The 21,733-nt window shown below is 48.8% G+C and overlaps 1 protein-coding gene across 1 annotated transcript in view; it reads right to left on the bottom strand.

Moving 5' to 3' along the window:
- Positions 1-2,006: 2,006 nt before the first annotated feature.
- The window catches only part of LOC128277909 (kazrin), a 39,033-nt gene continuing 19,306 nt past the window's right edge, over positions 2,007-21,733 (bottom strand). The window contains exons 12-14 of the mRNA XM_053016513.1: positions 13,685-13,805; positions 3,171-3,194; positions 2,007-2,435 (exon numbers count right to left, since the gene is read on the bottom strand). Coding sequence (XP_052872473.1) covers positions 2,007-2,435; positions 3,171-3,194; positions 13,685-13,805 — 574 coding nt within the window. The remainder of the gene's footprint in view (positions 2,436-3,170; positions 3,195-13,684; positions 13,806-21,733) is intronic.

Genomic DNA, 21,733 nt, shown 5'->3' with positions numbered 1-21,733 from the left:
CAAATACAATGAGAAATGCCCCAAAAAGGGCCGCTTTTTGTGTGTCTAATGGAAGCGGTCGTTTAATCGATAGTGTATTCTGAGTAAATTGATAATAAACGGCATTCTATACTCTAAATAAGTCTTGTTCATTTGTCAAAATCGACTGACAAATAGCGGAGTTATTTAACATTTCAAACCTGTAGATACTCTCCCAAGTATGAAGGACCCATTCACACACTTGCCTGATGGCACTGGCACTAGCTCCTCCTTGTCAAATCGAATTACTAATAGCCCAAATTCAGCTGTGTAAAACATGCGTTTACGCTTTGCATTCATTTTGAGTGGCAGATAATCCCAATCGACAATTAAAAGTAGGATTAAGAACTAGAACAGTTATTAAGCTTGAGAAAAAACAGCTTGTCTGTATAAGTCGCAGACGCCCAAAGAATCGAACAAAAAGTACTTATACAAGATAGAGTACGGTAATACTAAAAACGGCGCATCGGATATTGCAATCTTTTATTCTTGGAACACTAGTTTCGGAGCTTTCGAATCAAACACTTGGAGAGACCCTTTGCTTTACGGAATAATTCAGTTAGTGGCTTATTACTTTATTCAAACACCTCGCATTAATACCATTATCCATTAATATTTCCGGTGATAGGTGATACATTACTATAAAATAGAGTTTCTCAATAAATACACTGTGACTTTGGTCGTCGGGTTTGCCGTAATTTTTGGTTGTTTGCTTAATTCAATCCTCTCTCCCAGGCTGTTTCGCACACCGTTTGAGCGTTTATATGTTAATGCAAAAATGATTTTGATTCCAACGTTCTAGAATAAGTTACTAGCTGTGTGTGTGTTTTTTGGGTGTACGTGTGTTTATGTCAAAATGCGACGAATAAATAGTTTTGCTTAACGTTTCTTATCATACCCTATCTCGCACAACAATGATTATCCTGTCGAACGTTCGCGGGGAACACTGTTATGTTTCGCCGAATGGTTTCAGTTAGTACGAACAGTTCTTTTCCGCTCTTGAGTGGGCGCCTGCGATAAGTTTTTATAAACCTGTCTTTAAGCGCGGTATTTACTGTTCACTGGCTGGTGATATGGTATTTGAAGTCGTGTTTATCACGCGAAGAACCTATTGCCTGCTATTGAAACATGTATGAACAAACAAACGATGGAATTGATAGTGTGCGCCATAAAATCGCCAACAGAAAGTCGATTGCAAATTGGAGCCTTACGCGATGCAGTTTCGATATCGCCTTCCTAGTGCCGGATCGATAACACGCCTGCACGATGTGACTAATTCCCGCTGATGGCCCCCCGCCAATTAGCACCGATTTCAGGCAAACAACTTCCGCTCAGCGTTGGTCTAATTAATGGAACAATTATTAATGTGACGCTATTCAGTGCGTTGCGCGGGGAGCGCTCAAAAGATCCAAATCCTCGGATAAATGGCCGAAAATAGGCGGCAATCGATATCGCTGGTTGCGCTGGTAACACCGGCACGGGGCTTGCTGGACTGGGCCGTTACCAAAAGTGCCTTTTCCGGAAGAGAGAGAGAGCGGGAGAGCGGGAGAAAAACCGAACGCATTCGAATAAATGTTGCAAATTCGCGAGTCGAGCGTCGTGGAAATGGCCAATCAAAATGGCTGACCGGAATTTTCTGCATCGCTACGGTGCCACCGCAGAGTTCGCAATAACAGTGATGGCGGTTAACCGACGCCACTGCATCCGGAAACGGAACCCCCACCGGGAGGCGGTTCGTTCTTCTCGCGCAGCGGGCGAACGTTGGCGGTTTGCACAGGCAATGGCCCCAGCGGGAGTGAGATTAATTACTTAAAGTTCGCCCACAAGCAGTGAAAACCGTGTGCGGACAACGGCTCATTGTTGACGCACACACACACACGCGATTTGGGATTAGCTCTGCGTCACATCATCTGCAGCTTGGTGTCTGCCCGGTCGTCTTCGAAATGCACCTGAGTGGCACTCGCGCAAGGATTCGTCACTTCCGAGGTCTATCCGATCGGACCGACCGCAGGGATCTCGATGTCACTGATGCTTTTCACGCGCCGATGCTGAGCATACTTGGGGAGCGTCGCATGCCCACTGTCCATCGGCGGTGCACTGACGCGGTTGTTGGTGCCGACCCCCTGACCACCGCCGGTGTGTTGCGAGGACACCCCGAGCGGATCGCTGGTCCGTCCGCCCGGCACCGGCGGAGGAGCCGATGTTGGCGGTGGCAGATGGTGAAAGAAGGCCGGGTGGCTCTGAAGGGAACCGACCGTCGCGTAAATGCCACCCTCGCTGCTGCTGAACGACGGTGTAGGTGAGGTCGAACTGTAGACACTGTTCTTGTCCGACCCGGGGCCACTTCCGCCCCCGTTGCCGGAACTGCCGCGCGGTTTGTACCCGGAAGTCATCCGGAACGCTTTGGTCAGCGAGCCCTGCAAACGGAGTGAACGAGTTTTATTTAGTACTCCATTAGTTGCCACTGTAAAGGAAGTTCTGCGGTGAAGTCTAAGAAAAACAAATGCAACACAGTTTCGTAAAAGATCTCTAAATGTTAGTGGCTCGGAGCGGGTCCTTAGCTCGAATCTCGACATGTGCAGAGAAATTTACTATTAACTTCTTCTCATAGTTCTTTTCTTAATGTTAATTCCAATTGAATCAAAAGTAATTCCGGCCAAAAGTGACCGACACACAAGCAAACTATATAAAATTTGGCGACTAATTGGGCTGCACAATAAAGTTCGGGTGTCGTTGCAGTGTGGCCTGTGTGTGTGAAGCCTGTAAAAGAGCACTCAATTAAAGAGTGTGCCTGTGTCCCGTCGTTCGTCGGTCGGCAAAGGACCAACTTTAGACGGCATTTCGTTATCATAATTAGATTGGAGCCCTGTTTCAATTGCGGTACTTCATTATGGGATTGAAGCCCCGAACCCAAATCGGATAAATAAACCATCGCCGGGAGTCGCACACAGCTGTTGCCCCCCGCCCGAACTTGGCCGTAACACTGGCGCGACTGGCGCGATCCTTGGGAAACTTTTGGCCTGCACCGGCACCGGGCAACTCTGTAAACCTTCGAATCTCCGCAAAACTTTTGCACCACAACCCGGCCAGCCGACCGGCCGGCCAACAACCGAACCCAGGACCCAGCGAAAGGATCTTTCGCTTTACCGTACCTGCGATCCTTTCCAGGCGGCAAACTGCACCCGAGAGTGTGCCACGTTGCACAATTGGGGTCGTGGCGAAGGTTTCATGCAGGTGGGTAGGCCGGTGGGTGGGTTTGGGGGTGGTGGTATCCGTACCGAGTCCACGGAGCGGGAACACATCACAGTTTGACGCAGAGTCATGGTGGATTGAAAACGGGCAAAAGGATAAAAAGAAAGTGAAATGAAACGCTAGGGAACGCTAGGGTTGGGTTTCTAGGTTACGCTACACACATTGGGTACCACTAAGTGACGGTTCACATGCCAGCTTCAAATCACTCACACACACACCCAGACCTACGAGCATATGAAAAAGATAGCGACCATAACCCGGAGCGGAAGGTAAAACTGGTGAAAGTGCATGAAAGAAGGATTATGCTAATGGCGAACCGGGAGCGATGCTAATAAGGAATGCATAGCATAATAATGAAAGAAATGTCTCAACACACACACATACACACTCACACACTCCATATTCTGCGGGAACGCACGGCTGGTTAACCAATAAAAGGAACTGATGCGGAAAATCTTACCACTGTAATGCCCTTAAACCATCACCGGAAAACTCACAGCCTTCTGCCACTTACTCCGCAGCTCAATGGCAGTGATGGCCCGTGCTAAGGATCTAAAGGCGGGGAACGGAAATGGGGCAAACGGGGAACGGGCGGGATGTATAGCAACCGGAAAAGCGAACCGGAAATCCGGTAAGCCAACAAGTAAAAAAACGAGTAAATTCGCGATTCCAGCTCGTTGTTTTTGTTACTGTCCTGTGGTTCAATGATTAATAGATTTTATTTATGCTTTTAGCACGTCCTTCGATTCCATTTTTTTTCTCCTGCGTTTGGTTTTTCCGCTCCATCCGTTGGCCTCGGTCTCGTTTTAAAGCTTGAGACCACCGCGTGGTTTCGTGTGGTTTCAGTTAAATGTGCGCGCGCTTTGATCCAATCCGCGCGATGCTTCCGATAGATAGACGTTATTTTTGTTTGACTTCTGTTTTTTCTTCATATTCTCTGTACAAAACGAGTGACGAAAAAATATACGTAGAGATACTTCTATAGACCTACGGTGTCGCTATGTGCATTCGCTAAAACCCTCTCTCCGTGCGTTTACCGGGAAATCCGTTTATATCCGTGTTTTGGTTTTTCCTCCTTTTTTCGCAGCCTCGTACATAATGGCGTCCCCACAATGGCACGCTCTCTGGCCGTTTTTGGGTTAGAGTAAAGTTTGCTAATTGTTTTGCGCTAATTTTGCGTTTGATGTCCGCGGCCTTTCTGTTTCGTTTTGCTCTATGGTAAATCCGCGTGTGTTGTGCTAAAAGACGAGCTGCGATGTGAACGTACACAGTTGATAAATGTTGATCGATAAAGTAACAAACGGTTGTTTTAAGTTATTTGTAAGCTATTCGTTATTTGATTTTTCTCGTTTGACTTGACTCGTTTTAAAATGGGTTTTGGTTTCTGTTGTAAACTGTTTGATTATAATTTTCTTGCGTTCGTTTTCCTTGGCCTCGTTTTATTATCTATTTTCATTAACTACCGTGGGGTTTGTTGCTTCGGGAGTTTCGATTCCTTGCCCGCCGTTCCAACGGTGCATTCTTGTTCCGACCACCCGAAGGAAGCTTTATTCGTTTCACAGGGCGAATTGAAAGACTTGACAAAGGAAACGGAAAATTTACTGCGCTTTCCGTTGACAAATCGATACCGAAGTCGGTCGCTATTTTGATCGAGAAAATTTCGGTGTGGCGAAGACGCTCACTCACGCCGAAAAATGCGAACCGAAAGCTACCGGGGCGTGTCATCGTTAAGATGCGCCGAAAGGACGAAATCACGTTCTTCCATTGTTTGCCGTTGGCATTAGGGCCGTCGCCGCATCACTATCGCTCGCTCTTGCACCTCCCGGAGCCCGCCGCTGCTCGGAGCTCGGTTCCTGTCGCCAAGATAAGTCCCTGCTTCGGGATGCAGCACTCGCAGCGATACATAATTTAAATGCCACGTGCAGCACTTGGGCTCTGGGCTCGGGCTTGGAGGGCTGCCGCCGAGGAAAGGATATTCCGTCCCGATAGATAATGTGCCGGGTTCACATCGGAGCCATCGCGGGTCCCGGAGTGGATATTAAATTTAATTTGCTAGCCCGACAATTTTCCACGCCTGGCCACGCTGTTCTGTGCTGGTCGACCGACTTGCGATGCCGATGGGGTTTGGCTATGGTTTTTAATTATTAATGCAAGTTCAGCGGGGTGAATAATGGTCAAAACATGGGCGAAGATCGTTAGCCGTTCACCACGTTGTTGGAGAGCCCTTTAATCTGGACTGACGCTGCTCTCACGATGATTATTCGAACGGAAATCACAAGTGAAGTTGATTTAAATATTGAGCAGCTCTCGGAGACCGACCACGGTGTGCTCGATCTCCGGTATGGTATTGGAAGAATGTAATGCTTCCTATGAGGCAATTAACTCAAATCAAACCGTCAACGGACAAAGGCACCATTTGAAAGTGGCTCTCTCTCGAGCTCTTTGTTGCACGTCTGCCGGATGGTGATAATCGTATGTAAATTGGCCAACGGAACTCTGTAGTAAGGATTCTTCACCTGGGGCTCGGGCGAGACTGACACGTGCCGTGCACGCCAACTTTGCATCTTTGATTTCATTTCGGTTGATTGATTCGACAGCCTTTGAACTCGTGGGCGGCCTTTGATGGCGGTAATTCGTCCTTTTGCGAGCCCAAAGCTGAAATGGAGCTTTGGCAGAAAGGAAGTTGATTTGAATTTAGCGATCGTTCAGTTTGGGGCGGGCTGCGTGAAGGGCCACCGGTTTAAAAGCCGTGAGTTGTGATAAATTATCCAAAATATGATATGCTCTCTTTGCACTGTAGGGCGTAAATGATAGATTAACAAGTAGAAAAACCACTCCATTATACGTTCGGGCTCTTCGGGGTCTTTCGGGTAGCTAGCTAGCGGAAAATGGGCACACTTCCCGGTTCAATAATTTAAGGATGCATCCACCAGCGAGACGAACGCCAGAAAGTACCACCAAGAGTGGCCCCGAAGAGAGCTGTTTCGACGGCTAATGGGAAGCGTAATAGAGCTGACAAATGCAGTCGACGTCAGCGTTGGCTAGCAATTTCCTGTCCGTGATGGCTATTTATTCAGACCGGTGACGGGTAAAGTCCGGGCCGGTTTATTCATACCGCTGCCGGGCTAAGGAGTGATCCGATCCTTCTCTTGACCGGCGGGTGGACATTCGCCGTGTCTCGTTGCAAATCCTTGCGTTATGCACAAAGCAGCATATTTGATTCCGGTTCGCCGCTCTACGACCATCGGACGACCAACTGGCTCTTAATGCTGCCGTAAACTAGAACAGCATTACGAACGACCTTGTTTGAGAGTCTACTTTGTGTTTGGAGTGCCAGGAGACTAAGCAGCAAGTTGACCCAGATCCGCACCCTGACTGTTTGGCTTTGAAATGGAAATCTTTTGACGACCATCGACGGGAATCGGTAAGCATTAGATTGGGCTTTTTTGTGGAGTCCTTAAACGCAATAAAGCGCACGTCGTTAAATAGTATCATTAAAAGGCTAGTGCAAACCAAGCAAACTAAGGAAATAATCCTTCAACCAAGTGGCCACGGATTGCGGGACTTTTTCCCCCGGGGACACGGTGCACTAAATTAAATAAACGTAATAAACGCCCGCGTCGGATGCTTGTTGCACCGAGCCCCCCAGTAATGTTGCTCACCTTTTTTGTGCTCGATACCAAAACACCCGTTTTGTGAGCGTGTCGAAAAAGGGCCTTTTTTTTCCGTGGATTTGCTGTGGGTGCACGAGAAGCGATCGCGAAAAACAGCTAGTTTCCCTGGCCCTTTTTCCGAACGTGCACACAAAGTTGCGGTGGTGTTCGTGATGGTTGTTAAAATATTTATTTGACGCCAACGGCGGACGTTCCGTTACTGGCGGTGGCGGTGTTTGGGGCGGCGGTTCTGTTTTATGCCTCTGGTTGGGCCGGCAAAGGGGACGACTCGGAATGGCTTGTTGGGTCCATTGTTTTGCGGAACATCTAAAGTCGATGATAATCAGCGCCAACAGCGCGCTGAGCGCAGTAATAAAAACTTGTTTGGCAGCGCCGAGCCAGGCTCTGCTTTATGGCAGGGCCAGCGGATAAGCGTTTAATAATCCCATCAAACGGAGGCAACTCAGCGTGAATATATAGTACGAGTTTTATGTAATGAGAGATCGAGACGTTACCGGAACCTGGGACGGGTATCGAAAAGTAAAATAATGTTTTTGTATAAAACTGACCGAAACGGTAATGTTTTCGATTGTTCCGAAAATTGTGCCGAAAATCGACCGATCAAAAATTGAATGTCAACCGGTTTGAAACTTCCCGAAAATGTTGCTCATGAATGATTAACAATGGTGACTAACAGGTTGGTAGTGATAGCTTTCATGCCGCAGGTGCCGTTATCATAATAAAATCAGGATCTCAGGATCAGGCTGCCACTGGACTGATTCCAGTCCGGAGGAGTTGGAAGAGGGTTTTGAAAGTATTCCTAGCTGCTCACGAGTTCGGCAGGACTTCGAATGGCGGTTTCATTCGCATGCCTTGGTAAGGAGAATATGAATATGTTGCCCCCCCCGCACGGAAGGCCTTTCTCGCTGGGCGTCGAAAACTATTGTTGAAAGCGCGTTCCTTTGAGCTGGCCACCGATGGCGGGTGAAACATAAAGCACCGTACCCCTCGTCATGTGCACCGGCACATAGTCGCATATTAAAACGAGTAACGGAAAGAGCAAAAAATAAATAAGCCTCATATCGTGGTGCAGTGGCATAATGCTGCTCTGTCGCTCTGTCTCTCTGCTGGGATCACGTGCAGAAGCGGCGGCTTAATTGGAAAAGTTTGGCCAGCCATAAGTTTGTTTGGCAATAGTTTGCTCGCATGCTCCGAATGGGCCTTTGGTTGCAGGGGTTTTCCGGGGTGTTTCGGGTTTGCGCCGGCTGTTCGTCCTTCGGCCATGCTTGACGCTTGGGCGCCGACGGGTTCGCGAATTTGATTAATAGGTGAATGTCGTGGTGAAAATATTTGCCCCACAAACGAAAAGTGCCATCACACAAAGCACAGTGCACCGGCTTGATGTTTGTAAAGTGCTTGCCACTTTAATAAAATTACCCAACACATTAACGAAGATCGAGCGAGCTTTTAAAGCCTTTGCGGGCTTATTAAGCATCATGCGTGACGTGTGTTTTGGGCTAATCTACCCCCCGGGAGAGGATATGGTTTCCGAATCTTACCTTCCGTCCATCACTGAGGCAAGCTCAAACGAACGGTGGAATGTGAATTTTTCTTCCCATCCAGGATCGTCGCCGAAGCAAGACTCTCTCTGCGAAGCACTTTGAAGAAAGTTCCGCCGTGTGCGCGACACCATCCTTCGAAGCACCATCTTTATGCGTGGTTCTATATCGATAGTATCACCAACGAAGGCGGCAGCGTCGGTTTCGGTGAAACGACACCAAAGTTTCATCGTCACCGTAATCGGGAAATTGTTTCACCGTGTGCCCAGCAAGCGTCATTGCAGCCACGAGTCTTATCACGGGACAGGACGACGGTTTGGTCCCGAGCGAAAGGGCCCGAGCTCCGCGGCACGCTGCTTCACCAGCATCCACCCGCGGAACTTATTTGGGACTTCATTTTATACGTTTTTCCTTCGCTTTCTTCGAATGAACTTCCGGATCCGTTCGCGGCGCTGGAAGCTCGTTTGATGTTCGCAATTTACCGGATCCTTTCTGTCACCGATCGATGCGAATTACAATCAAAGCGAATGGCATGTGACCGGCCGGGGCGTTTTATTCGAGAACTTGGAACTCGTTGTCGTTGGGACAGGTCACCGTAAACGGCGAGTCTCTTCTTACGGTGCCCGGCACATACCGTACGGATCATTTATTACCATTCACGTGGCCGGTCCAGTAAACATCCGAACCACAGCTCTCAGTAAATAGTGTTTCATATTAAAATCGCTCAAAGTTTCGCGGGATCGCTCATGTTATTCGAACTGCACGAGAATTTGGAAATATAATATCGCCATCCGAACGAAAGTCGGTCGTAATGAAGCAAATTAAAGGAATGTTGCATAAACCGAGCACCAAGCTGTGGCAGCTGTTCAGTTTAAGGGGGAAAGCTTCCAATGGAAAGTTTTCAGTTCCAGCAACCGCGACCACTCGAAGCAAGGTCCTTCGAGTGCAATGGCCCAAGTTCCCATCGGAGCGGTTCGCTTCTGGCAATTAATATTGCAAAATTGTCATCGTGCAGCGTTCGCTCGGACTGCCACCGTCGCAGTCCGGTGGAGTGTTATTGACAATCTCGAATGGCAAGTGATAAACGGGAGCCTGGGGAGCCTGGCGCACCGGCATCCGGCAAGCTCTGCCCGAGCTGCCCGAGGGGAACCGAAGTGGAGCGTAAGTCAACCGGAACGTCACCCTGCATGTGTGCCGTTGCATCGGCGGTGTCCTGCAGGAGCGCATGACAACTTACAGCTTGGGTAACGCTTGGGGCAGCTTCAGGTTCAATCGATACCGGTACGGCGGTGTCAGTGGCAGACACGGATCGATTGACGCGCCCCGATTCTTCGAACGAAACCATTGCAAGGACATGGAAATGAAGCTTGGATGAACGCAAAACATTTAATGTCATTACGATGCACGAATGAAGTCCTTTGCTAGATGATTAAACTGGTAGCTCACTGTATCCCGAGCCCGCTGTAAAGCACTGATTGAACTGTTGAGGGCGTATGACGGTTCGACGATTTAGGTGAGGGTAAAAAGAATTTTGAACAAAAGAATCCTAACCAAGTATCGAAGCCCACCACTCTTCTGTGTCTAATATTACTTTTGCTAACAGTAGCTGTATAACGCTCAAGAATCTCAACCCCAACTAATAATATCGGTTCGAACTTAATAAGCATATTTTTCACGAAAAACAGCTCCAATCCCAATTAGCATTATTCGAGCTAGAAGCGAAGATATTCTTCTATTCGATCAGCCTAAAAGAATGTTAAAATATGTTAATGTGCTCGAGCGCAGTATTAGAAAGAAAAATGCTTATGCCATGCTTCGGACGAACCAAAAGTCCTACGAAGACCAAAACTACGACTACGCTCTGTGTTCTTTCATACCCTGAGCAGCTCCCGGATGCTGAGCTTGCTTGTGTTGTTTTTCCGCTCAACATTGGCGAGGATAACCGAGAGCAAAATATTAAATCCGCTTTTCGCCTTTTTCATTTTTCAGCGCCGCTCGGATTTTGATTCTTTCGCCCACAACACGCCCGGTCGTGTGCTGAGGTGAAATTCAATTTTCTTGAGCCGTTTCGTGTGCCGCGAATCCGGCGATTCCCGGTAGAGGCTCAGCATGTGTCACGTAAGCGAAAAGCGTGTTTGTCAGCATTTACATAAACTACCGGCGCCGTCGGGATCGACCAACCAACGGGTGTTGAATTTTCAACGTGGCTCACCAACCGCTACCAGGTACACAACCCCAGGGCCGTTGCGGGCGTACGTTAAGAAAGGTGTAGCTCATCTAAAATTTACATAGCATGTCACTGCAAACAAGAAGTCACATAAATACAAATGCTGCAGAACGCGTTATCTTGCGCGGGAGTGGGGCGGGCGCGAAAACTGGCACACCGGAAGCGTCCCCGGACCCGCGGTGACGTCGGTCGCACGAGCACTTCGCGCTCCCGAAGCTCATCCCGGCGAAGGCGCGAAGCTTTCTGGATGGATGGATGGATGAGTTTTTCTTCCGCCTCGGCGGCGACGGCGGTGTTGTTTGTGACGAAAATACAAATACGGCCCGGGACGGGACGGGATGGTAAAAATACGCTTCGGAAAACAAACTCAGCACTCGCCGGACCCACCCAGACAGAACCCGGGCCCGCGGGCCCAGGTAGGATAGGCAGCGAACCGGATACAGAAACACTGGAGGCAAACCAAAACCCACCTCAACGGGGGCTGACGTAAGCGAGGCAAGATGTTTTGCACTTGCCGGAAGCTCATACGTATCGAGTTTCTGGGCGGAGCAGGTCACACCAAGCACTCGAGTGGGCCGAAGCATATCCAGCGGCCGAGGCCAACGCCTGACGAGGGCTGACAGGAGCGTCTTATCTGACGGAATGTCAAACCACACACACACACACACACATCCGTCGGTGTACGTTCTGAGATCCTGGGAAAATCAGCAAACGGACGCAGACTGGTAGCCTCCACCGGGTCTGGGTTCTTGGGAGCCGACGGAGCCTAAATCTCAGGGTTCGTAACCGGCGGGCTGAAAACCGTGTCACCGACACCGGCTGGGGACGAGGAGCTTTGCTAAGTCTTTGAATCGATTTGCAGGTATTTAAGGTGTTTTCTGTTTTGCTGCGAAATTGGGGCCACGCTTCGCTGGGTCGATGGTGGTTTCATGCCCGGTCCGGTATTCCAAATGGATTGGACGTTATTTCGTTTTTCTTTTGGCCTCCCACATAGACAATGTTATTCTTCTGCTGCTTTCTGTAACAATGTGCCCCCAACACAATGGCCTGTCACGGTGGTCACTAATCAAATTGAGTTGGATGTTGAAAGGGCCTTTCGGAAATCGAATCTATCGGCAGCGCTGCGTGACAATGACGAGCGTTACCGAGCGTTACTGAGCGTTACTCTATAAACGAGGGGGCAATATTGCAGGCCACAATAATCCCCAAAAACCCTTATTTATGTCAGGCAGCGGCGAAAAAACGAACATCCTTAAGGTGAGAGCATACTCGTCGACTTCGAATTACATTTATTAATCACATCCTTACGGTTGCGGCCAAATCTTAGCTTGTGCCTCGACAGCCTCGCGTTTTCATTGCTGCTGAGCCTCAGCATCATCGTCGTCATCGTCGTCATCGTCGTGATCGTCGAGCCGGCAGTAGCTGGCATCCGGTTTCGTGCGCAAGTGAGCCTGGAAACGGGCGATTATGCAAAAACACAAACGTCAACAGCCCGGCCCCTGCAGCGACAGCTGATCTGTTAGTCTCGCGCGGGAAGCCGCACCGGCAGATTAGTTGCGGCGGCGGCGGAGCGTGTCGCGGCCGCCCAGGATTAGCTTAGCGTGATGGATGAAAGGGCGCACACGATGGGCTAATAATGAGTTCAGTTGGAGGACGAAGAAAACCCCCCACAGGCCACGGAGCCATGGGATTTTGGGAAGCTGATTTTGCGGCTGCAAGGTGACGACACACGGCGCAACGGCATAGGTGGAGCAAAGCTTTTCCTTTCGAAGACACCGGACAGGACAGCTGCTCATCGTCTCAGTGACGACAGTGATTGCTTCGCCATTTTCGTCCGCAGCCGGTTCGTGAATTCAATTTCTCGCCCATAAATCTTGGAGCACGGGACCGCCCGACCGGAAGTTACGGCAGTTTTCGTGTGTTACTTTTTTATGGCCAGCGCGTGAAGGTTGTACGGAGGCACATAAAGCCAACGGCATCGCGGGACCCCCCGTTGGGTGGTGAATTTTCATAAATTTTCACTCTTTATGCCACATTTTCTCGCCTCGCCTCAAATCGTTGGAGAACTGGAGTCGCGCGGTTATCGGCCACCGATCGGTGGCCGCGTTTACGGTGCGGGGTCGTTGGAATCGGATTTTAATTCTTTTTCCTTGGCACTCCGCTGAGAGCATAAACATACCCAAAACATTGCGGCGAGTGGAGTAAAACGTGGGAATTTAGTAGCTCGGCAGCCGGTGCCGCCGGGCAGAGATTTACCGAACATCCGGTTACAACCGCCTTTTGCTTTCCTTTGTGGCACGCCGTTACTAGTGTTAGGAAGATGACTGTTTTACGCGGAGGTTGCGCCTTTTGTTTTCCGTTCCCGTACTTTTGCCATGTTGCGAATGTTTACATAAATGTTTAACCACAAAAGCGAACCAAAGGTTAGACACCGATCGATGTGAGCAACGGATTGTCTTGTTGCAGAATTTATTGGAACAGCATCGCTTGTTTTAGTTTTAAGTGGTTCCATTTTACATGCTAAATGCATTGATTGGTTTTGTTGATGAAATGAAAGCTAATCGAGCACTGGCCACAGCTGTTTTGAGCGGTGCTGTTAGAGGTTGTATTGTTGCACGTTTGTGAAGCAGTGTTAGTTGTTCTGTTTTTCGTGTTTGTGAAATGTTTTCAGTGCGCCCATTTCATTCGATTATTAGCACCGAAGGCCGGTGCCAGAAATGTGCGGAAAAAATGCGGAACTTTAACCAAATTGAATTATAAACTAATTTAGACTAACAACAAGCACACCGAAACACCGAAAGTATGAAAGGCGTCTACAAAGGATCTAACAGGAGTGCAGGATAATTAGTTAAAACTTAAGCCAGGGAGACAATCACTGACTCAGATTGACGATACATGCAAAGCGAGAATCCGTCGGCAAATGATGAGCAGGAAGCGGAAAGAGGGTTCGGAGGAGGGTTTCCAGTGGTACTTACGCGCAGGCTCCCGGCATTGCGCCGATCGGAACCGACCGAAGCCGCGGCCATCATGCCGATTCCGCTCGAAATGGGAATCACCGTGCCGCCGCCGGTCCGTATGCCCTGGCCGAGGGTCGCTCTGTCGTGTCGGGTCGCGCAGGATCGGCCACCGGATTCAAGGAAAACATCGACACCGACGGCGTGTGAATTGGTGTTTGGCAGTGTCGGTGGTGGTGTGGTGTAGTGTTGTGTTGCATCGACGACACGGCGGCCATCCGGTGTTCGGGACCATCGAAGGTGAGGTCGGTATGTTGTGGGTTGTGGCGAGTATTTGGTTGTTTCGTGTGTCCATCGGAACCGGCCCCCGGTTGTGTTGTGTATTGTTTGCATTTTTTGCGTGTTGCAGATGTAATCGAAAATGATTGATAGCAATAGTTTTGTTGTTCAAATGCAATCCAAAACGAGTTTAATAATTTGGGCAAATTATTTCGATAAACACGACAAATGGTGCCACAGAGAGATAGAGAATGAGAGAGAGAGAGAGAGAGAGAGAGAGAGAGAGAGAGAGAGAGAGAAAGAAGAAAAAAGAGAGAAAGAAAAAAAGCAGACATGGAGAAAAAATGACATCAATCAAAATATAGTTAAAAATGTTGTAAAGGTAAAATCAGAGGTAAACTATTTATAGAAACGCGATCGAGCGCGGAACTGTTTGCTGAGATTGGTAAAGAGATTCATCATGCGTTCGATGAAAGTGTGCCATAAACCGATTGGACTAAACCAATCATCATGTTCCGCGAGCTGGCGAGCAGGATTACAGAGAACTTATAATGCGCCGGTTGAAGTCGAAGAAATACGAGATTCGCAGAGCATAATCTCCCAGCGTAATGCTCTTCCATGTATTACGTAAAAGACGATTGCGAACGACAAAAACCAATAAGTCGAATGGCCTGAATGGGGAAAAGTATACTTGAACTGCCGTGGCGGGAAAGAAATAAGAAAAACGCGGCAAACAAATCGAAGGATCTCACCTCTTGGGCAAACCGGTTTGCCGGGTTGAATGGGGGAACCACTCGAAAGAAATCACGGGAAAAGCGCACACATACACAAAAACACACATCGAGCGGGTGAATTGAAATTTTGCATGGACGAAATGGGCGCACAGCAGATTGGGCTGGCGACAAAGGATGATAGGGAGCATGAATCACAAAGAATAGCACATGATGCCAAAGCCACACAAAGCCACGCAGAAGGGGACAGCAAGCAAGGGAGCTGTCGAATGGAGAATTCAGGATGAAGTAATGAACAACCCCACCACCCCACGGTTCACACGGTGGTTGCGGTGAGCGAACGAATCGGCACGAAACGTGAATTCTACACCGGGTTGGCAACAAATCAGAGAATGATGAAAGCATGGCATGGCTGACAGTACGTGACCTGCATTCGGCACTAAATGAGATGATGGGTGCAGTCGTAGGTCTACTCTTGAACATAGTCTGCCTTTTAACGCTTTGCCGAAGGGGACCGTTCATGCGTGCTCGAAACATTGATGAGAGGTAAGTTCGGCGACTATTTCAAGGATTTAATGGGCTGCTGAAGGCTGATGTCACGCTTCTAGTGCGAGTCGTAAATCGGTCTTGTGAAGGTTATTTTCGTATAATAATTAGTTTAAGAAAATAGCAAATTATAACCCTAGGGCACGATTGGTTATCCTTTTCGATTAGCTACGAAATTAATTTTAATGTTTAATCACTTCAAATTGACTACACATTTTAGGGTTATTTTATGTTCGACTACCTAGCTCGAGTGCACTTTCCCACTTCACTCGGGGAACAGTAACCGTATGGCTTCAGAGTGTTACAGTCAAGATGCAGTTAATGCAGTTGCCCTTCAGACCCTTACCAGACCAAATAAACTCATACTCATGTAACGAGCGCTCGTAAAAGCTCATCGATACGCACCGAACGGGGCCAGAATCCTGTTTCCGATGGCGGTCCATTATGCGATTAGGCAAACGGTGGCAATGCAACGCCAAAGGAACGCCGATGTTTACCTTCAGTCTGGGGCCTTGCTGCTCGGGGCCTATCCGCCCCGCGCTGACGCTTCTCCGAAGGACTGCTCGCCAATTTAGCGCCGCTTTCGGGTGTGGCGCTTTACGCTATTCCGCGTGCTCTCCGGTCTAAAGAACGTTTTGGGCTGATGTTTAATTTGCGTATAAAATTATTTTTTTGCTCTTTTTCCCATGTCGTAACATTGTTTGCCCGAGCCCGGTGTGGAAGGTGCACCACGAAAGCACCACCGAGCGGCGTGAACATTTCAAAGAGCCAAAGAATTTGCCGAGGATTTTGTGCCGCACATAAAAGCGCGACTCGGAGCGCCTATGGTTTAATTAAAACAAAAAATATTCATTCATTCTCTTCGCGGTTTTTTTTGTGTCTGATCCCAAAAATGCTTCCTTCCTGGCGGCTGGCTGGTCGGGCGTGTGGCCGGAGCAAACTTGAGGCGAACTCTCTGCCAGCAAAAACCTTCCATTATTCGCCTTAAAGTGGGGGGAAAACTCGAATGAATTATTCCGCGCGCGCGGGTGCAGGATGAATTTCATACATCAAACATGCACCGAGCTCGAGGATTGGGCTCGCCGATTCGCCGAAGGTTCGCCCGGCCGTCAAAGTCCTGCCGCGTACGGCCGTTCGCCCGTTTTGGCCCACCGACCGGGTCTGCGTCCTTGTCCTTGTGCCATAAATTATGCACCAACATTCGCCTCGGTCGGCCCAACTTTTAAGGGCACGCGTTGGTTTCCACTATCGGTGCGCTGCAAGGATCACCGCCGATGGGTTTGAGAACCGTCAGAAAGCGAAAGCACTAGAGCCGGTGATCGTTGTTGTTTCTTTTGTTTTTTTTTGTTGTTGAATCGCCCACCGGAAAAGCGGTGAGCGGTTCACAGAAGGTTTTACGGTTCGCGCAACGGAGTGGGTGAAAATTGTTCCTTCAAAGCTTTCTGGCTAACTGTTAGGCGAAGGTGAAAGTATTGTCGTGATGTTTATATTGATTTCAAGACATTCGAGAAGCTTTTAAATACAACAATCAATCAGTCGAGAAACAATCAGTTGTATACTATTGTTTAGCGTCAAATTGGTGATCAACTTTTCTTGTTGATTTCTTGTTGATCTTTCAACCAAGAAATACCAGAAAATTAATCTTAGTTCAAATTTTTGATTCTCAACAAAGATGACTTATCTTGACGACGTATACTCGTACATTGAAAGTAAGTCATTAGTTGGCTCTCGCAAATCTGAACGTCCAGTGATTTTGTAATCCATGATTTATGTAAAATGTCTGTGTTGTTTTCAATATTTAGAGTTGTCGCGATTTATTCATTTGTTTAGAGCTTGATTGACAAGCCACAGAAATGGCAACGCACTGCAACGACACGAGATGGCTTTTGGTTCTACCTAACCTATCGTGTTACATTGTTCCACTGAACGGCGAGCGTGTGAGCTCCGCGAGGTCCTTGCAGGGCGACGCTCCTTTTTTATGTAATTTTATAGCCCCGTTTTCTCCGTGTCTATCGAGTTAGCATCGAGCTGGGGCTTTCGAGCTGCACAGGCGCGCATGTGGCTGAGCCTTGCCGTGGCCGATGATTTACGATTGTCAGTGTTGGGATAGATGTCGGCGAAACTTATGTCCGCTCGATCCGATACCCCGAAGCCCTCGGGTGCTGAGCCCACGTGTGTGCAGGCGATTAATGCTCAGAGCTCACACCGTCAGCTGTACGGAATGCTGCTACCGCCGAGCACTTTGCGCCCGTTGCGAGCGAGCGAAATATTGAAAAAGATAGCACCTTCAGCGTAGGTCGGGGAGGGTAGAGAGTGATGTAACCCAGTAAAAGTTGTCCTAGAAATGGCTAGCCGTAAGACAAGTGTTTGTCGTAATTTACGATTTCTCTACCACCATCATCCGATCGGGCCCAGGACCAGGACGGACGACCGCGCAAAGTTTCGCACGTAACGAAAGTTTGCACTGTTATTACAGCCCGATTTATGACCCCGGAGACCGACACGATGGCGACCCATATAACTCAACCGGGGCCCAATCCACCCCCAATCGGCCCCGAGAATGCTGGAATGGTGTCTTGGGTTGGAAAACTCGCCACCTCGCCTCGACCGAGTAGTTTGACTTTCCGGTAGGTCAACGCCTGTAGGTCGCTTTGCATAAGAAGAAGCGAAGCGAACGTTGATATCGTAAAGCAGCGCCGCCGGGTGGCCGGCTTTCTTGAGACGGCCAGGACCTCTTTCGCGCGACCGTTCGCTGACAGAATCGTGAGCGAAAACTAAAACTTCATCCAATTTGTGTGAACACTTTGCGCCGGTTTTGTTTATCCCACGGGCCATCAAATGTAGTGGTCCTTGGATGGCCGGCCGACCGAAGACAGTGCCAAAACGTTTATGGTGATTTTCGCCTTGGAGGGTGTCCCTTTTATGGGATGGCCCGCGCCCGGTGATGAAAGCCCAGTCAGCCCCGGAAGGTGTCGTTGAGATGAGATGTTGACGCTTGAAGTGAAGGGACCATTCAAGACGGGACCATCCCGGAGTGAACAAACTCTTGTGTACCGCAGGGCAGACAAAAAAGGACATTCAACGGTGCCGGGTGGAAGAGGTTGAAATATTAAACGCAGTTAAAACCCACGAGCACCCTCTCCGGGCGATGCCCGGAACGGGAAAGTAATAAATAAAGACCAGGTACACTCGATAATAATTTGTAGCATGTTGCTGCTTCTCTGACCAACCTCTGGGCAGGTTTGGTCCTGGCAACAGTTGGCCCCTCGGAAGCGGCTGCTACGGCTCGGTCCACTCGCGCCAGGACTCGCCCCGCGGGGGATACTTCGCATCAAATATTCACGTCCGCAAAGGCGGCGTCCGGTTGCGCCTTCGACAGCCGCCGAAGCCGAGGCCCGTGCCGTTCCTTGTCGTCGATTATCGTTTGAAGTTTTGCAAAGGACATAATTTATTAAAGAGTGGCCTCAACGTTGGCAGAGCAATTAATTTTCCCCGGCCAGCGGCGGAGTTGCGCCGCGGCCAGGCAAAGTAATGGAATTAATCTGTTGCTTTCTGGTTTCTGGGTTTTGTTTCAAAACGGTTCCATTATCGGGCTTTTTTTTGCTGTCGCATCGCATCGAATCTGTCGCATTAAAAAAGCTATCATTCTTTATACACATTTTATTCGATCATCAGAGTAATAAAGCGTAAAAAATGGGTTATCAAAAACGCTTTTCGGCGGGAAATAAATTAGTTTCTGATTCTGAATAATCCACCGGGGGGGTCAGCAGCACTTCGGTGGAATAATCATTACCCTCACTGAAGTCCTGGAGCTCCCGCAGCTTGTGGTTTCTAGCTGCCCTACCCGCAGCCACCGCTGGTCACCCTTTGGCGTCCCGGCGGAACGAAATCTCGGCGAGACTTTGATCTTGCGCGCCGTTACGCAGAGAATTCGCCGCATTCGAGTGGCAGGCTCCATCTCCGTCCGCATACCAATCTAGGAAAGGGCGGGCTGCCAGTCGTGGGTTTTGGCGAAAAATGCCCATTCAAGACTGGCGACTGGCGTCACTTTGGGGCCTGGGGGCTTTATACGGGCGGAATCGAGGGGGCCTAAATTTTTGATTGCCCTCGCCTTACGTCATTAACACGTTTCGCCACCAACGGAGTGGGCCGGTGGTTCTTGGAGCAGAACCGACGTTTTGACTCGCACACGACGGACTCGCGGATGAGAATAAATAAACCAAAGCAAAGCCCAAAAGCCCTCGACGAGGCGACCGAGCTCTGCCAATGGGGCGCGAGTATGGAACATGCTTTCGCCCTCCCGGCGACGCCATGTTGTCTGGGTGAGTGTCAAAGTGCGACGGCAGTCCTTGGAGTCCTCGAGCGATTGGGGGGTGCGAGTGAAAGCCGCGGCTGTCGAGCGAGACGTGCGGCGAGTGGCCGGGAACGCATTACGTTCGACGTGCTTTAATGGTAATGGCCGATGAAAATTAAATTTAATCTCGTACACCGCACGAAAAGCGATGGCGAAAAAACGTTTAACAAACAACGTTGTGGTCGTTGTGTTTCAGAATGTCTGTATCACTGCTGTTGCTGTAGAGGGGGGTCTCGCAAATGGGTTGAAGCCCGGTCGATATCGCTGTCCTTCGACCGGTTATCTCACTCTGGCGTGGTGAGCCATATTGATTTTTTCGAGCGAAAAATATTACATTTACATTGCTTTACATTACATTTGCGTTGGAGCTTTTAATTGGTGAGCTTGTATTTAAAAAAAAACTTTGACTTTTGCATATAGACGAGCCAATTGCACGAGCATTCTATGACTGCGGGAGCCTTTTGAAGTCTCTATATTCGTGGCTCATAACTTTAAAATAGGACTCAGTTGTGGCGTGTTTAATTAAAGTACGTTTAACAATGTATTGTGTGGTAGATACGTTCAATGCTTTAAGGTTTCACCAGGAAGACAATGAGAAGACTTTCGCGCGTGTATCAGAAACTCAAAGACACGAAAGGCAAAACTTTCTGACAAAGCAAGGATTTTGTCGTTATGTTAAGGAATATGCTTATACGTTTTGTTTTGAACATTTCATGTTTTTTCTAACATAACTTAAAGTTCGTTTGCAATAAGCCTTGCAAAATGTCGAACAATTATCTCTTATTTGGAAGACAAGTGTATTTCTTTAAATTAGGCAGGCAGAATGTATACTAGTAACAACACATGCTCATCTCTCGTTGCAGTGAGTTGCACCAACTTTGAAAATTCTGTGGGCCAAGGGTCAGTGAACATCCTACAGCATAGAGATAATGCAAGGCATGTTCAATTTTTACCGTTGTTTGATCAATTAAGTTTGACTCTTTTATGCACATGCTTAGCCTTTCCCGACACGAGCATTCGCAACGTTACCGTGGCAAAACCTCTATCCCTCTTCAATGCGGACGAGAGTGAGGACGTGAAGCGAATCATCAAGCAGGGGGTTGTCCGTTAATTTACTGAAAAAACACCGTACACGAATCACGTAACATCGGCTCCATCGAAAACAGGACGCAAGCCCGAAAGCCCAATGATTGATGGCCCATGCGTTGGTGCCACGTCACTCAGGAAAGAAAATTTGTAATCCTTGTTTTTTTGGGAACATTCAACATCGCGCGGTGCCAGGATGCGAGAGCCTATAAATAGAAAATCCGGGACTACTGGTGGGCAAATTTCATTAGCCGCTCGTTCAACCCGAACACCACTTGCGCTTCCGAATCGGGGCCGTGCAGAATCCACCGGATCAACGCCCACAATTGGAAAAGGGGCCCCTAAAATCTCCATGTGCGCCAAAAGAATTTAATGAGCTAATAAACGCGCTAATCAACTTCGGCCTCGACCACATCCTTTCGCTCGGTTCTTCCGGGGTCCCGGACGGTGTCGGTGGGCCGGTTGTATTAATTATGTCATGCCCATGCGGGATCCTCGCGTCGATTGTGTCCATAATTATGATACAGAAAATGTGTATACAGCTCCGAATGGTTCTGAATTGTGGATTGCTCCGACGGCCAGTACTGGCCCGTACCGCAGGGTTTCGAATCGAACCGTGACCTCACGGAGTTCACTTTTCAAACGGAAATAGAAAAGGACATTTCATTCAAAACTCGTTGATTTTTACGTTCATCACACAAATGTGCCTGCGAGGGTTTGTGCTCGGTCCAGGCACTACTTGGCGCATGCAGGAAAACCTTTCCACAGAAACTACCACGCTTGGGGGTTCTTTGCGATCTGTCGGTATTGGACAGACAGACGGGAAAAGTGTGGTACTAATCCGGCGCCGCATGAGGTGCTCAAATAGGGTTGGACACACTCACTCCGGTCACCAATTGGAATCCGGTTATGCGGCAGCAATACCTGCCGTGCAGCCGTGCATACCTGCATCACATGCAAAACATGCCCATGTCCTGTCCGGAACAGCAGCGTGAATAATGCAGAGGAGAGGTGTCCTCATCAGAGCCAGACATGGGCACGTGACAAGGTTCAGGCTCCGTTCAGGTTTAACGT

This window comes from Anopheles cruzii, chromosome 2 (assembly GCF_943734635.1).
Source record: "Anopheles cruzii chromosome 2, idAnoCruzAS_RS32_06, whole genome shotgun sequence".
NCBI classification, from domain to species: Eukaryota; Metazoa; Arthropoda; class Insecta; order Diptera; family Culicidae; genus Anopheles; species Anopheles cruzii.
The sequence above is the reverse complement of the archived record's forward strand: the minus strand, read 5'-3'. Positions and strand labels throughout refer to the sequence as shown.